The sequence below is a fragment of the Zerene cesonia genome, chromosome 18 (assembly GCF_012273895.1).
Source record: "Zerene cesonia ecotype Mississippi chromosome 18, Zerene_cesonia_1.1, whole genome shotgun sequence".
Lineage (NCBI taxonomy): Eukaryota > Metazoa > Arthropoda > Insecta > Lepidoptera > Pieridae > Zerene > Zerene cesonia.
The window spans coordinates 3,851,687-3,870,498 of NC_052119.1; the positions used below are offsets into that span (position 1 = coordinate 3,851,687).

Below are 18,812 nucleotides of genomic sequence, written 5' to 3' on the forward strand. Positions count from 1 at the left end.
TAATAAATGTTATTTGCAGTTAACAATTTTCTTTTTTCTTTATTACAATATTTATGGCAAGACTAGGTATATAGTCTATTTCACTCAGTTAATATGCAGCTTTCTAATGTTGAAAGAATTTTTGACATCGATCAAGTAGTTTCACTTCTTTTATATTAATACGTAAGCGTACACGTACATAAACACCATATTTTTTTTTATATATTTTGTAAGGTTGGTTTACTACTGTTACTATTAACCATTTGAATGATATCTTCGTCGTTTAAAATAATCGATAATTAATATTGTTCATCAGCATCATCATCAACCCAGCCGCAATTCATCACCATCCCGTTGTCGATGATGGCTGGCGCGCCCAACGGCTGTCCCAGCGCCTCCAGTGATGACAGCAGCGAGCTGCAAGACCTTAGCACTGGTGCGAGGAAGTGACCACTATGTAGGTTTATCACAACAACCGATACGACATATTTATTTAACTCTCTAATGCCACTATAAATAGAAGAATCTTATTACTTAAATCCACTCTAAGTCAGTAGGCGTATCACTTAGAATTTCTCCGAAAATCAGGGCAAATCTACTCAATAAAATAAAATAAATTAATATATAAAATTCTGTAATTATTATATATTGAATGTCATTATTTTATTGACCTTATTGACCTTATTGTCCTCTATTATATTATAGTTCCATTTACTTTTAGACTTGTAGATAGATGTTCTTATTACATATTAATTTCATTAGATGAACAATCTTTTTTCTAATTAACGTAGGTCACAATATATTTCCAAGGTAAATGTTTCTTATGTAGCTTTATAACAAAGCTTACTATAAACACCTGCCCCTCAAAATCATCAACGACATATTTTAATCCTGTTTGATCCTTATCATATTATAATAGAGACGGTTTCGTTTCCACCTGCATATCAGTAACTTACCTACTCAATAAAATACTAATAAATTGAAATGTTTCAGGAAAACGCCGCTGAAGACTGGAGTATGTTATATTCATTGTATTAATTATGATTATCTTTTAAATACGTACATAATGTACCAAAGTGTAACTGGTTAGACATAAAAGCAATAAAATAGTGATATTCTTAGGCCTTTTATAATACTGGAGATCCGTGTTTAGTCGAAGCGAAAAAAATGATATTAGTTCAAGATAAAATGACTTGATTTTTAAATAAACTAAGTGTACCTCGTGCTACGCATATTAACTTAATAGCATACCATATGCTTTGATAAAAATCAGTCAATTTAAAGTAAGACGTCAATAAAAAGTGTAGTGTAATTTGATGAAGATGAATTTTTAAGTGTAATAATGTTTCTTATTTAGTATGATTTATAAAATATTGTGTAAATTATAAATGTTTTGGAGAACAAACTTTTAAATTGAGAACATTATTATTATATAATGCCATAATGTAGCCATTTCTCCATGCTTTTGAAAAGCCTGGAGCATATTGGCGTGGATATTTTAATCATCTTGTTCAGACTTACATATAAACGGTCTTCTGTTTGTAAAATGCGGATCTTCACAAATTGCGTATTCTAAATGTTATTTCGTTTACAATGCAATGCGTGTATAATTATTTGACTTGCCAAGTTGCATATAGTGAATAAATGCCATTCACACTATTTATTGTTTTAGTTTAGGCTGTTAGTTAAGTGTTGTTATCAAAATTGTAAGAGTATTTTTGTACGAGTTAATGCTAAAGTCAATTCTATATACTGTATATTAATAAAGGTCTTCAAAGTCGATTTCCTAGATCACCCCTTACTGTGTAATGTTTTTTCTTACTTTCGATACTGTTAAAAATATAAACACGCTTAATTTATACTATATAAATAAAAAGTCTACGATTAGAAACTAAATGAATCTATAGTCCTTTTTTCGTGCATTTCAATAACACATTCAAAATTTAAACAATAAATATTACATTTATCTGTACTCTTATATAAAACTTCTTGATAAAAGTACTTTTTGGCTTTCAAGCATTTATAAATTTAAACTATTTTTTCAAATGTATAACCAACGTCGTTGAAATGTGTACTGTACAATATTAACTTAGTTTGTTATTACATACTTAATTACTTATAAGTTTACCAATTGTAGGAATGATTGCGTTTTGATTTGTATTACAAAAATGTTCCTTTCTCTTATAACTTAATAAATGATTTCAAATAATATGGTCTTTTTATTGGTACCTACTTATCTCCTTTCGAATAGTAATAAATATGGCTTAAAATATATACCGTAAAACATTTTCTTCGATCGATGTTGTATATTTAGCTTTATATTTCACTAACTTTTGAAGAAATGCCTATTGGAATTGAATGTATCATTGCAGTTAATAATAACCTATCTCACTGTGTAATCCCCTGTCTGCAGATATAACAAACCCAACGGTATAAATGGAAAGATAGACAAACGAACTCACTCGCATTATGTGGTATCCTAAGTGAAACAAATAGTTTGAATACAAAATTGCACCATTATTTTTATCAAATAAAAAAAGAATTATCAAGATCCGTTCATCCAGTCGAAAGTTCTGATGCAAGATTCAAAATACAATCGATTTGATTACGTCCTCCAACCCGCTTTAAAAATTATTTTCTAACATATATATGAATATATTTCTGTTAGGATGAAGTGAAATAATTAAAATGATTAATTACAGCCAAAAATAAAAAAGCATACATGGTCCCATGTACAAATTATTATTTTTCAACTTCATTTCAAAATAATATCATATGTTGAACTAAACTGCCAGAGAGAATTATCTATAACCAAATAGACAAGGCAAATATCTCACAATATAAAACTGCTAAATGGATATCTATTTCTAGAATCTATTAACATCTTATAATAGCAATCACAATGAAATTCAAAACAATCATATACTTTGTTATGTAGCTATAAACATTACAATTACAGACAAAGGAATTTAATTAAAGCCTCATTAAGAACAGCCTGAACTGTTCACATGATAATAATTCTACAAAAAGTATTTAGACGCCATTGCTATTTTAGTTTTCATAAAAACATCGACAAAAACTCGATTATTCGCTATTGAACGAACCAAATTATAGAGACCTCCATCCCTCCCTCTCTTCTAATTCACTTCGATTTATTCTTGAGATATGCTTGATGGAAAATTAGCCCGAATTATTTTATGGGTAAGAATTTAAATTCCTTGCATATATTTACATTATTAATTGGCAAGCCCTTGACAAAAAAAATAATAACGTGGGGATTTAAACGATTTTATTAGAATAATATTTGTTTTGTGCCAATAAAACACTTGTTTAAAAGCTGGTGGTCTGCCATTGGTCAGCCCTTCACCAATACAGTCGATTGATTGATAATGGACACTTGTACGAACAAAAAATCTGTAGAGCCGTTAATTTTTTTTTATTAATAAATTTACATTTCATTTTATTAAATATTCGTTTGGTTGTGATATTGGTTTTGTCTCTATAAACAACGCGGATTTAAAAAGAGGCTTTAATTTAAATTTTAGTTTCATTACAATATAAAATAGCTGAGAATGTAATATTCTTGTATAATATATAAATTACTAATCAGTACTAATAGTACAGTACTAGTTAGGTACGAAAACGATATTGATATATAAATTTATTTAATATGGAAAGATTTCACAATAAATAAGCGTTTTACTAGTGTTTCAATCTTATTACTGATAACGGATTTGTCCACATTAAAAGAGGAAAACCTACTTATGTAATTTATATATCTACAGGACAAAGAATTTATGTCTCGTCAACATTTTTATTTACATTAAAGCCACTCCATGCATCCTCTGTTATTTGAAATAATCTATCAAAAGGCAGCATTGCATATTCCTGCCACTGCGCAGTCTCACGCACACATACATATGCACATATACTCTCATATATTATGTACACCTACTTATGTAGTTCAACAGAATTCCAAGTAGTAAATGATCCGTACGTTTACGGGTTCAAATTCAAAGAAATAATCGAACTGAGTAATTGCAGTTTATTTCAACAATTTTAAATTGAGTTTACACATTTGGAAATCGAATACGAGAAAGTATAATTGATTGACACGTATTTTCTTGTACGAACAAAAATGCAATAAGCTTACAAACAGACAAATTTTCGTTTAAGCTTATTTAACAGTCGTATGAATTTTACATTATGGAACTATATACTAACGATTCTCTTTAACCTTCTATATTTATTAGATACAAACAAAAATAATTTAATTTATTTAATAACTTAATTAATTTATTACTTATCAAAATTTTTGTGTTTATGGACAATTTTTACAGCTCATGATTACAGATTGTTATATGTATGTGTATGTTTGGGTTATCTTCCAATTATAATGACAATATAAACACATTACCTTTTACTAAAAAAAATGTAACATAATATTTAAGTAACTGTTGAAGAAAACGAATCATATTTAAATTGAATGTGGAAACATTTCACTTCCAAATGCAATAGTTTTTCTGACAAAACCCTCCGTTTCAATTATTCATAATCTACGTGTTAATGTGGCAAGCAACCGCCATTACGCGAATTTCATAAAAAGAAAATGTCAGCCATTTGCTTCATCAATATTCAACTCTTACTAATGAACACCGACATTTACAAATGAGGTCCTGGCGGAATTACAAATTCTTACCAATTTGCACCGAAATAAATGGCTCACTACTCCTTGTTTATGCTTGAAGCGTTATTTATTTGCTGTTTAATAAATTGTTCCTAAACACTTTTAAAAGGTTTATATTGGCATTTTCATACATATGTAACCCTAGTTAAAGAAACTTTAATAGCGTGAATAATGTTTAGTATATAGCTTGTAAAGTCGTATTTATAATTACCACAGATAATACTATACTAGCATTAGAGAAATTTATGTAAAATCATAAACAAACCGACCTTTCATGAAAACATTAAATTGAAACAAAATATACATCATTCATTTCTAAGTCAGAGACCTCATTAAATATATAAGGAGTTTAAATCCTTTTTCTACATAATTCACGTGATAAAAAAAGAAAACAACGGCCATCGCATAGCACAATGTTAATTATGCAAAATTTTAAACATATTCATTTGCTAATTAAACTAATGATATTTATAATATCCAACTTGAAACCTGGGCTTGCCATAAACTAACATCTCATTCCTTAGATTCTTGCAATGCAGATAGCCTTGCGACATTTCGATGATTCATATATTTATTAAGTACCAAAGGTTGAAACAAGCATATTATACTATTTTTATATTATGGAGTAATTACATTATGCATCTGTTTCGCTGATCGATTTTGTATATAGACAAGATGGCGATCAGCCTTGTGTGCAGATCGAGACATTTCTCTTTTGGTCTTCGTTTCCACACTTACTATATACTGTTTCACGCCAGTCTTCTGTGAGGGATGGGAGAGGGGGATGTAGGATCTTCTGTTGTCCTTCCCCCGTGCGAGCTGGCTCAATTCGTGCCGAAGCATGCTCGACTCGTAATTGTAACAAAATGACCCGACTGTATTAAAAAAATACGAGTTTTTTTTACAGATATCAAGGAGGGTTTTGTTTTTCAAGTATATGTGTATAAATGTTTCTAGGTGGATTTAAGCTCTAGAATTGTTTTCAGTTTTGTTATCGTCGTTAATGTAAAACTTACCCGTTTAAAATTAAACTATGTTATAATAATAAATAATAGAATGGTGGATTTACCAAAATCAATTGTGAAAACATACGTTTTTATATTTTTTTAATTCCGTCGGTAAATAAAAGTAAAAATTAAGTCGGTATTAAATCGGCAAATAATTAAAAAACTCAATCGAACGAGCTTCTATCGAAAGTAATCTACTCAAAGTATTACATTAGACATTAATATAACCATTCTTATATTAGTTTCCGTATAATTAAAACATCCTTTACAGTGTTTTAACTGACCATTCCAAATTATATCATAATTAGCTGCGCCCCGCGGTTTCACCCGCGTAAGTCCGTTTCCCTTAGGAATATCGGGATAAAAAGTAGCCTGTATATTATTCCAGTTCTCCAGCTATCTACGTACCAAATTTGACTGCAATCGGTTCAGCAGTTTTTGCGTGAAAGAGCAACAAAAACACAAACATCCTTACAAACTTTCGCATTTATAATATTAGTAGGATATGATTTATTTATACGGTATGGTGTTCATAAATATAATGTAACGTATTAAAAAACAGCTAATGTTGATTTTCCTTAAAATTTTCCGACATAGTCATTGTAAGAAAAACAGTCATTACCGATTCAGCGGCGGCCATACATAAATATTTTACTAACAATCATTCTATGGACGCATTATTTTAATAACCTACACCGTAATTGGGCGCGCGCGTCAGATTCTACTCGGGTGACCAATAGTTAAATGTTCCTTAAAACAATATATTTACCGTAAAATTCCAGTGACACAAATCAATACATATAAATGTACGTTATAATTAGTTACCTAAAAGCTTATTTGTTCTCAATGGGCTTAGGTATAAAAATACTTATATAACTGATAATCTCAATTTCGAGGAATATTTCTTTAAATAAACAAGATTGAAATAATAATGCATGACATAATTATGTCTCTAATATTACTAGAGAATAACGGACGGGTTATTTATAACGTTCCTATCTTAAATTGCTTGAATTTGTAAGGCGCAGAAATAGTTTATATAATTAGAACACGTTAACAACAGGCCCTGTGGCGCAACGGATAACGCGTCTGACTACGGATCAGAAGATTCCAGGTTCGAATCCTGGCAGGGTCGTCGGGTTCATTTTTTTATTTATTATTTTTTTTTCATATTTGTCTATAAATGAACTGTAAATTATTTTCCACGAAATGTATTTATTTCATTGAAAAATTAGTGAATAATAGAGACTTCATTGAATAGTAACGCAAGATAAGTCATTCTTTTTCATAAAGAAGGTTGCCGAGGCCTCTGCTATCTCCCACAAATTCTAATGATCACACCATATCAAATATAAACCGAATCGAAGCAAAATAATGCAGTCGCATTCAGAACCTCCTTCATTTTTGAGACGTCGTTTAAAAGCAGATAACTTTTTGTACAGCCTCCTATACCTATACTAAAAACTATTTCGTATATTTATAGGTTTTTTTACGAAAATTTTTAATAAAAAATAAGTTTTCAGCCCCCGTTTTCCTTTACGTGTCTTCCGTATACACGTAGTTAGTTTTGAGACATTGAGTAGCCTTTATTACTTTATTAGCCTATATAGATATAATTTATAGAAATTCATCAAACAAATAAAACAGAAGAGCATTTTTTCCCACATTGGTAATATAGTTTATAAGAAAGTACAACAGCAAACATAAAAAATTAAAAACACTTAACTTTTAAATCTTATGAGAAGAATAAACACTATAAATAAGATACAATTAATTGTGTTGATTAATTTTTGATATATACTTAATGTCATATATAGGTAGGTAAACCTAAAGAAATAAAACAACCCTTTTATCTCCATACAATTATCCTAAATGCAATTAAATCATAGACACCATACGTAAAATCAGTATGTGTGCACACGCGCACCCCTAAACCGTCGCGTCCGCTCCACGTATGGTTCTGTTCATTGTCCTAACTGCCCGTCGTTGGTTGAAGGACAATATTCGTTTCATATTGATTTATAGAGCATTTAATTAAGTAAATAGATAACAATGTTAAAAAAGGGTTTATTTAATATTTAACTTGTCTGACTACCTAGATGTATTTATTGCCTTTCTTTTACAAAAAAAAAAAACATATAAAAAACCACAATGTCTAAAGCGTATTTGATTAGAAAATCATGAAATATCTTACAATACGCTTATAATATAAGCGTTTTAGCAACTTTGACTAGTAATTTTAAATTTGGACAAAACCTTTTTATAACAAATCTTATATTTACAGCAACACAAATTTCTTTAATGAAGGTTAAAGGAGGGCGAGCAATTAGTACTAGAAATTAAATCAATCAATAATTAAGCTTCAGTTCTATAATTAAAAATACATTCTTAAATCTATGTGGTGGATATTGTGTGGGACACACGTGAATGTTACTATATAATTTATATGGGTTGGATTAAATAGATATAGTTCTAAAAAGTAAATAAAATAAAATGTTTATATTATATAATCAGCTAAATTATCTCACTTGCTCTTATAGAGTATACGTATGGAAACTGTATTTCTGGCGATCCCTATCAGGACAATGAGATAAATTCATGAAATTATTGCATATTATAACCTATAACGTATAAAACTGTGTTAAAAATAAATGAAATTGTATCATCTGTTTACGCACTAATTTCTTAGAATATATAAGACTAAATGATTTTTGTGATAATCTTTAAGCCGTTGCAGCTATTCCACTGTTAAAGAAGGTACATGAAAATATAATAAACTAAATAAATACTTTTTATTTAAAGATATTTATTTCAAATCGGTTGCGTAATTCTTGTAGGAAATATAATCGAGAGGTCTTGTAGCAATCTTATAGGTTCTAGGACCTCAATTTTGACATCCTCTAATATTATCGTAATACACTAATAATACGAAATTATGCTCGCAGTGTTCCCTTTTTAACAAGTAATCACCCCAACACATATGAATCAAATCATCAGGAACATTTTTAGAGTAGTTGAGTGTTACTACAATAGTGGCGCAGGATGTTTAATTTCAATAGAAAAGTATAGCTACTGAATTAATCACTTTCATGAAAATATTCTATTATTATTCTAACCTTTCTAGAATCCCACGGAAAACAGCAGACAAGCTGACTCCGCGCGGTTCTAAGAAGCCCTGCTGTGGGAAGGATTTAGTGGAGAAGTGTATTTCATGGCAATAGCAAGTGTCAATCACGCAGATACAAACGTAATCAGGGAGAGAGGCTTAATAAGGACGAGACGGTATCGGAGAAAAAAGGTAAAATTATGAGATGGACTGATCGTGTTACGTGCGCCACAAAAAGCACTCGGGCTACGAGCCTGTCGTAAGGATCGGGGGAAATTCCTTGTTTACAGCACACGATGTCGGATACGATTATTTGTGGACAGTAACACGACTTAATGTTGTATTGTGAGCAATTTAAGCGTACTTTACAATTTAATTAGGTGAAATTAAAGACGCTCTAGTGGTACGGAGAGACCACATTACAATCATTATGTTAATTTATTAGCATAATGCACATTTTCATTCCGTTAAACCATTAATCGTGTATGATAAGTGAAAAATGCTGTACACAATATAAAGTACAATTAATAAGCGATACATAAAGCCACCAATGTAATTATTTTTAATGTCGACCGCATTACAGCCTGGCTTGGCAAGACACATTCAAATATATCATACGATATGATATCGAATGTAATAAAAGCTATCATCAGTTGTAAGATAAGTAACAGTCTTGTGCAGCCAGCATACAGGGCGTAACTCTGTCTCTCCATCGCACTGAGAGCAGTCACACTGTGTGTTTTTTAGGTAATTTTATTAATATTCATAATCATATCATAATACATTTTATTAGGCAATCGACTGGACAAGTGTTAAAACCACTTAAGTAAAATACAAGTAGGAATTAGTTTTAGATAGATATATGTAAAATGAATACAAAATAATTCTGAAACGAAATTTTACGAAAATCACCAAAAACGTTCAGTTAGTACTCGTTGGTATTAGTTTATCGAATTTACACTAAGCGTTGCTTATAATTACAATAACTGATGAGATAACTCAATGAAGAAGAACAATTAAACAATAAGACTCACGCGCAGCATTTTAAATAATTTGAATATCGAAATATATAAATAAAAGAAAAATGCTCCCGTGTGCGTCGTTCCACGCACGTAGCTTATGATATTCAGCGTACGCAACGCACAAAAAGCGGTCGCGGCCATTTTAGCCGCGCGCGCGCTCTCCGGGGTTATTACGGGAAATCTTATGTTAATTACAATTATATACTCGTACGTGCACCGTCACATGCGCCCACGCAAAAACATATCCTATACAATTTTAATGCATTCGCTGGAATTTACGGCGCATTCCCTGAACGTCAATTTGAAAAAAAAAAACGTGTAGTGTAGCGCGACGTGCGTCGAATTTTGATAAACTTGTCTAGTAATCGTATTGGTATTTTAGCTATGGGTGGAGTCTATTGGCACACCTCTTCGCCAATGTACTTTATATAATGTAAAACAAAAAATTGTATTTACGAAATGTCGATATTTATCGATGCAATTATTCTCCGCTGTTTTTATTTGTATTGGAATACAATATATGATACAATGTTGGGAATATATACGTGTGTGTTTTATCCACATCTGCTAGTTCTTTCGTTGATGAAGGCTATGACAGTTCGTCAGCTGATGGAAAATGTCACAGCGTTCTTAGAATGTGTTTACATTCTAATAAACGATGAAAGTGTAAAAACTATTGCGTGCTAGGATATTATAATAACTGAACCACGAAAATAGATCAAATGAGAAAAAAAAATGTTTACCTACGCTTGTACGTATAAAACTGTTAACTATTTAATAATATGAATTGAGTAAATTTACTATACTGGCGATATAGAAAGTAGTGTATCAGTCAATGAAGCAATCATGTTGATAGACACATCAAATATACTATGAAAATTTAAAACTTACTTTCACTATTTTGATTCTATATAGCTAGTGCCTATCGCAATTTAAAATGTCAATGATAATTGGTCAAAAACGACAAATTATCCACGATAACACATGACGTAACTAGTTAGCTATCTGCGACATGACTATTTAGAATGAATACATAAAAATAATTAAGAGAAACGCATAAGGCAATATTATATCATGAAATTCTTAACGTTCAAGCATAAATAATCTCAGTGTAAACTGCTCGCCGTTCGTTCAAGGCGGGCGACACAAAGAGTAAGTTTCTTACCGGATAGTGAGAAAAGTTTATTTAAATTCAAACTCAAACAATTCTTATTCACGTAGACAAACGCGATTCATACATTTTAAAGGAATTCTTATAAATCGCTCTGAAGATGTTGAATCACTTACCAAGCGAGCAGCAAGCAACCAGCCAGAAAATTTTCAATGGTAAATTTTAAGGACTCCATTTCTTCGTATGTTTAAACGTTGCAATAATAAACATAATTAAGTTTAGATTCTTATAAAAGAGGAGATATAGGTTTTGGGAAGTTGTTACGTTATCAATATATAAATTGTGTTGATTTTTTTATGTATATGTCATTTATCAATTAACGTTTCTGCGTATACGACTTTTGGGATATTATAAAATTAAAATTCAGAATTCTAAACTCACGATGATGTGTTCAAAATAAAAGCACAATAACAAGCACTGCTTAGTTTTATATATTGAATAAATAAATTTTCTTTCAGACACTCTCGGTACATCACATGAATTATTAAGTCAATAATTACTACAATTTGTAAGGAATCCATAATTGTACCATGTAACAACGCTGCAGTTTTTTCTACATTAATTTAACAACAATCAAGTGAAATTAGAGATAAGAAAGACAATCTATTAGAAGATTTATTTGCCGTGATAGGAACTGAAGCGTGCTATGATATGTTGTAAAGTCTACGAAGAAGGTTCAATTTAATTAAAGTTTTAATTTGCTCATTAATCGACTTTACGCCTCTACAAATGTTCATGGGCGGTAGCGCTTACCATCAGGCGTCCTACCAGTTCCATTGCCGACTGTGACATAAAAAAAAATATAAAAAAAGTTTAAATCTCATTGAATCTCATTTAAAACTCGATTTTTGTTTGAAGTTTATTCTAAAACCAACGAACTCATTTTGCCGAGTAAAAGGACGAACGCTGGTAACACGACACTGTCCTCCTTTGCAAAGCATTGCGCCGAACTGAGCGTCGAGCAATCGAAGGAAATTTATTTCGTGGAAATGCTCTTGGAACCTAAGCTTTTAATGTATATTCTAACATTTGTTAAAATGTTTAGTGTATATCCTACTATCCTATCCTACTAATATTATAAATGCGAAAGTTTGTAAGGATGTGTGTGTGTTTGTTGCTCTTTCACGAAAAAACTACTGAACCGATTGCAATGAAATTTGGTACGTAGATACCTGGACAACTGGAATAACTTAAACTTTTTATCCCGATATTCCTACGGGATATGGACTTACACGGGTGAAACCGCGGGGCGCAGCTAGTCCATCATAAGGAGCTACAGTCTCGTACATTATTAATACTAAGGTTCTGCAGTACGACAATTTGCTGAAGTCTTTGATAATGAACTTTTGTTTATTTCATCGCCATTAAAGGCTAAAACATACGAAATGTAAAGAAGAAAAATGATAAAATTCGTAAAGAAACTTGAACTTCGTATACCTACTACTAAAGGCTTTTAAATGTTTGTAACATGTATGCTACAATGCTATCAAATTCATTATGGAGACAGCACAATCAATGATGTTCTTTAAAATTAGATTTTTTGCTATATTGTACAGTTTCAGTAAAATAAGTATTATAGGATTATCTTTTGTATTTTTACGTGTTTTTATTTAAAAACGCTAAAACAATAAACTCTATCTAACTCTCTCTAACTAAACTTATACATAATTAACAATTTATGTAATAAATAACTATCAAAATTTATCTGATTTAAAATTTTTCAAGAACAAAAATCAAGACTCATCCTAATTAACCCAAAAATTGCATCATTATCTATATTTACTGTTGAATAAATTTCTCCATTCCCTTTGAAAAAAGATTTTTGCTTTCTATTTCATTTATATGCTTAAAAAACAGTTTTACCTATTAATTACCGTGATGTTTGACCCTCTCCGTATTAATTGATCCAAACAGTACCTACTATTAAATGTGTTTATATTGATTATGATGTTTTAATGTAATCGGTTAATAACGCTAATAGATATAAACATTGCAATGGAATTTTACTGTTTTCTAATTGTTGTTAAATTCTTTGAACATACACCGACCAATTATATAATTTCATAACAACGACGGTAGTAAAAACATGAAGCTTACAATTTATTTATTGTTTTTTCCGCCTTACAATGGTGGTCGCTTCATACCAGAATTTTATAAGAACCAAAGGGCTCTCGCATTCCGAGGCCGCAATGACACTTGAATAAGAAATTGATATCGAAATATGAAATTAATATTAGCAATTTATATTATGATTTAGTGGTTATTTGGAATTAGATCGAGTGGTATGCGGTTTTTGGGTGGTCCTAAAGAATGCATGGTGGACATACCGAGGCGATGTACGGCAAACAAAAAGCGACACGTTTGGCACCGCGACCTTCCCCTTTTTGTGGAATCGATTGTTACTTGAAATACTTTAGTTTACAAAACAAACTTTGAAACGTATCGCACAATCCGAGGAATATCGTGCAGATACTTTTTGTGTTCCAATTAAAGTATGTAAGTATGTTATCCAGAAATAATGTATAGGTTTATAATACATTAGGTTTTCTATGAACTATTTAAAAATCAGTTACAGATCTATAAAAATGACATAATTACCTATAAACAGTTTTTGAATAAAGATAAGTACCCTACATGTGCAATAGAAATTATACAATTAGTGGAAGTTTAACTTTCGTCCCAAACCTTCGCTTCTGGTCATAGGAAATATTATTATATTAAAGTACGATATTATCGCTGTCTAGATAATATGAATTAATTAGCACTGTTATTAATATTACCAATTTTCATTCCAAATAGGGCATAAAACACGTAAATACCTATGTAACTCAATGCTCAATCCTACGTTCACATATAATACCTTGTATTTACGATGTCCATTGACCGTTATTTGGATATCTCATAAGCCCGGTTAGGCCTAAACAGTCGCGTCCGGCGGATACGTGAAAGCCCTGTTCCTACCATATGAGGATCCTACGCCTACTGCGTGCGTGCCGACCTACTGTCCGCGGGAGCATAGTGGCACATGTATTTTGATGAGTGCTTCTTGTAATGCAGTATTGTTGCAGCTAATTTTTAGTTTTTAGATCACCATTACGGCAATTTTTTAACGTTTTTCTTAGGCACATTTCACATGGCACGGTTCATGCCGAGATGGATCGCTAGTGTTTAATAAATACGTTAACAACAGGACAAAGTTTAGTCTGCCATAAATTTAAATAGTGTTCAGTTTTCCCAAATGGTGAAAAAAAATTGAAATGCCTAAGAGGACCACTTCTTAATCTTAAAACATAACCATTATGTAGTATTTTTACTACTAAATTAGGTTAAATTTAAGTAAAAAAGTTATTGTTAAAATGTATGTACATATGTGCATAATCACACCGCTATAAAAGTTTATTTTAATAAACTATATCCAAATTATTATAGTGCAACAGTATGAAGTTACCTACTGAGTAAAAAATGGACAGATTTTGTGATTGTCTACAATTCAATATTTGTAATCCTAATCTGAATTTAATTTCTGTCAGTAATTTTACATATTATTAAGTGTCACGTTCATAATTTTTCATTGATGGTTGTATCATTCCCCTTTCATCCAGTTATTCCCTATGCGTTTCTCCATTGCCCTATTCAGGTGCCTTAATTTGTTGTAACAATGCGATCACCTGTACATTATTGCAATGTTCTACAATTTTTTTTTGCTATTAGAAACTGCAGAAAAAATTGTTTGTCATGCTATTAGTGTTCTCATAAAGTTAAAATTTATAACTAACAATTTTTATTTTTATTATTAGTCCTACATATTGTATAAATCGTTTTAATAACAACCTACGCACCTTGCAAACATTATGAATGACAGTTACATCAAAATGTCCGCATGTCACATTTCGCGCGCATCCGTAAGCAAGATGGCGGCGATTGTTATGCAATTGGCGCGAAAGTAACTGTCCATGTCCTTCCTGTAGCACCGGAAGGGAAAATAAATAAATGGTCCTGTGGTATATTATACAGCCAGGCACGTAAGCGACAGACGGGGTCAGAATATCATCAGATTGACATTGAAATTGGATATTAATAATTCATACAAGTTTTATTTTGTTTGCGTTATCCGTGTACAAATCTATTGCTTAAATGTTATTTTCTGAGTAACCGCAATTTTATGATATTTTCCATTTTGTATTTCTTAAATGAGTTCATGAAAATGTAAATTTCCTTAAAACTATATTTCAAAAATATACTTTCAAATTAATAAACTTCAGCCTAAACTTGCTTTTTCCATAAGCAAGATAAAACGGCTAAGCATATTTCTTGGATGTTAAAATCAACTGAATTTAACATCCAAGAAATTTTATAAAAAGGTTATTGTTTGAAAATCTAAGAAAAATTATGAATATTCAAATATTTATATAAAGTGTATTAATGCAAACAATGTCAATGGTGTAATCATTCTATTTAACGGTCATTAGTTACAAGTCAACGGGTTTCAGGTATTCTACGGATGAACGGAAAATAGTATTTTAGAGGGTAAAAAATAGCTGCTATCACCTATTATGGGCAATGAGAAGACAAAAGTACAATGCAATTATAACTAAGTAATGTAAATTGAACTAAAATGCATCTAAAATGTATAAAAACAGCAGGTATACAGTGTGAATGGCACCAGTGTGTCTGGGATTCCATTTTAAACGCTCTTTCATGCTTTTTACTGAATAATACTCAAGTATTAACTTCTACTTAGTACGTTAATATGAAATGAGTTAAACATGTTACGGAAATTGTAAAATAACGAAAATTATTATCGAGTAGATAAAGAGTATTTGAAATAACTACAAGAATTAAAATCTGAAAGGAAAGAGTGCTTTTATCTGAAAACAATAGCGTGTACATATTAGATTAATTTATAAAAAATACAAGGAAAATGTGAACACTAAGTTACTTGTTAACTCTTATCGTTAGCACACAAAGCTGTCTGAAACAGGAGTTTAGAGCTTATAAAATAATATTCTGGATAAATTAACAAAATCGATTTGCTACTTTTTCATTCAGATTCACTTACTGATAATTATATATGAGGAACGTCTATTCGATTTTATCCATGTAGAAAAAAACATGTACATCATATTACAGTTGGTACTGTTATTTCATTCTATTACCATATTTATTCAAATCCATTTCAAAGTTCTGAAATTAAGCCTTTCAAATATCTTCAAATTGACCACATTAACCACATCACCCATTTTTATGTAAAATTAATAAGTAATAAGTATAACCGTATATAAAAATACATATTTCAGTTGGTTCTTATTTTTCAGGCAAGGCTCACTGCCGCCGTGGCCGCCGTGTGGGTCATAGGCCTATACTATTCTCTCTTATTAATTATTTTGAAACCTCTGAATGAGTAAAGAGACTCATCATTATGTCGTGTCCATTCATTCGTTTAAAATGATATAATTTCTCACCCATGCGTTACACACGCATCTATTAAGCATTTTTAAACATTTTCCCTCGCTTAACATTTAAATATTACGACTGGTCAGAAATATGCGCTCTTAATTAAAACTTTTTGTACTTACTTTAGTGATGCGAAACTTTGATGGTGTCACAATCAATGCTAGGGAAACTTACTAAGCGTCTTATTCAACGAAGTTTGTGCAACCATAAGTACCTACGTTTTAGAAATTGTACATTTTCGTGTATTTTTATATAAATAATCACAATCTTACAGATTTGTTTAGATATGTATTAAATTTTACATTAACACCGTGCACACAACACGACCGTTTCAAGACATACCAACAACCGAACGGTCTCGTACTACTCAATTCAGTTATGGTAAAAACCAACCCCGCATTTGGTCTACACATAAAAACTGTTAACATTACCATATAGTGTTGCACGTGAAAAAACCTATCTCAAAAGGGAACGTAAACAACCATCTTCGAACATTATATAACTTAACGGTATCCCCCATTTGGGTACGGACCAAAAAAAGGCAGTACTTTTAAGAGAATCTTTAACGTGTACCTGTTAAGGCCTGTGCCTTACACAGATCGGCTAAATAAGTCGTTGAAACTGGAGTGGTGTTACTATATGGCTAGGGACCAAAATTATGGAGGTTCTCATGTATGGAGATGCACGTGGTGTCTGTCTCAGGGGGTTTCCTCTGAATGAAAGCGAATGACCAGGTCAATATCAGCTGATGATATACATAGCTGTTACAATTTGCATGCCAAATACGATGCGTCGAGTATTGTACTGGCTAATAAGCCTCTTGTTTATGCAGGAGTAGCCAGAAGGTTTTCTTAGGAATGCTGTTTAAATTGTTGTTGAGTACCTATATAAAATAATGCTGTAGACATCTAGGCAGAACAGATAGATGGCTTGTTTTGTCAATTTAACATGAAATCTACGTATTCAGTTTCCTTAGAAATATTGGGAAAGTATTTAAATTTCACGGGAAGAATCTTTATTCTATTGCTTTGTTGTAACAGCACAAAGATTACAAAATAAAAAATAAGTCTACATAGAACCATTTCGCCCGCACAATATTATGAAATATTCTCTTAATCAATAAATACTTTAATTAGGAAATATATTTCACATATCCAATGACATAATAAAATATTGCAATGAAAAAGTGTTCAAGTATTTTAATTCATTCCTCGTCGGGATATTTGCGACATAATTAAGTTCTAAGTCGACCGAAAAGTAAACGCCAGGTCCTGAAAGTCAACTGAAAATTCAAACTACTCTTCTATATCATCGTTTGAATTAAATTTAACTTTACAAACTTCCAGGACTCCTTTGAGAATAAAGCATTTTTATTGCAATTAATTGCTGATATGAAGATTCCAAAATACTATATAATATTATAGATACTAAAGAGGCTTTATTATAAACATTTCACTCGATACCTATTTAATTGTATGGTATACGCTTTAAAATAACAACCTCCTGAACGCAATTGACACTTATATTAGGCATAAAATAAGAACTAAGTATGAACGCTGTAAAATAAATTTTTCATGAGGTGCTTAAACACCATTTATGTTGATTTTAATCCACATCTGAAGTAATGCAAGTTTCTGTACAACTTATCTTCGCCTTTTTGCACTTCGTCTAGTTTATTACCCGAGTACATTAGCTTGGAGATATTTAACCTATGAACGGATTGAAGAGTAGTAACTTTCGGCTGGAGGGAACCAATTTTGATCATTCTTTTCATTTTAAAACTGAATCCTGCCATGTGGATTTAAGCATGGTCCAGTTCTGACAAATTGATAGTAGTTTAGTTTTTAATAAAAAGAAGTTTCTTAGTAATAATTATTTACTTACAATTTTGTTGTAAGCTAGCTAGCTACGGAGTGTTGTAAGCTAGCTTGGGAGCTGACGCGTCCCCAGAAGTAATTAATCACCGAGTCATACTAATAATTCACTCAATAAGATATGACGTAGCATGAATTGGAATATTTCGAAACGTCAATATTTATATTATCACATTTTCATATAGCAATTGTAATAGATTGTCCTTGTGGGAAAATTATCAGCTTCTACGTCGAACGTTTGTTAACCAATTCGCATCACCAAATACGTTGGAGAGACACAACAGCCGCATCCAAATTTGGGGCTGCTCATTGGTGACGGTACTCTAATTACCATTGACAAGTGGTACGTAACCCTTGTGTGATCTACGAATTAGTTATTTCAATGTCAACAAACAATAAAAGCTTCGTATGTGTTTTGCGTGCTATTATGTAATACTACCTGTGACCCGCGGTTGAAACCGCGTAAGTCCGTATCCCGTAGGAATATCGGTATAAAAAGTGCCTATGTGTTA

The 18,812-nt window shown here is 31.3% G+C and overlaps 2 protein-coding genes and 1 non-coding gene across 5 annotated transcripts in view; 2 read left to right on the forward strand and 1 right to left on the reverse strand.

Moving 5' to 3' along the window:
• Positions 1–1,521, forward strand: part of LOC119834062 (serum response factor homolog) — a 170,290-nt gene extending 168,769 nt beyond the window's left edge. Inside the window, exons 5-6 of one of the 2 annotated variants that reach the window (XM_038358340.1) lie at positions 296–436; positions 973–1,521. In XM_038358340.1, the coding sequence (XP_038214268.1) occupies positions 296–429 (134 nt within the window). In that variant the 3' untranslated portion in view covers positions 430–436; positions 973–1,521. Of the gene's footprint in view, positions 1–295; positions 438–972 lie in introns of those variants that run through there. The other variant, XM_038358341.1, reaches the window with a different exon arrangement.
• The window catches only part of LOC119834063, a 115,851-nt gene extending 99,066 nt beyond the window's left edge, over positions 1–16,785 (reverse strand). For both annotated transcript variants that reach the window (XM_038358342.1, XM_038358344.1), the window contains exon 1: positions 16,549–16,785. The gene's annotated coding sequence lies outside the window, so the exon portion shown is untranslated. The remainder of the gene's footprint in view (positions 1–16,548) is intronic.
• On the forward strand, positions 6,736–6,808 carry Trnar-acg. Its single transcript has one exon. It is a non-coding gene; the product is annotated as a tRNA-Arg (tRNA).
• Positions 16,786–18,812: the final 2,027 nt, after the last annotated feature.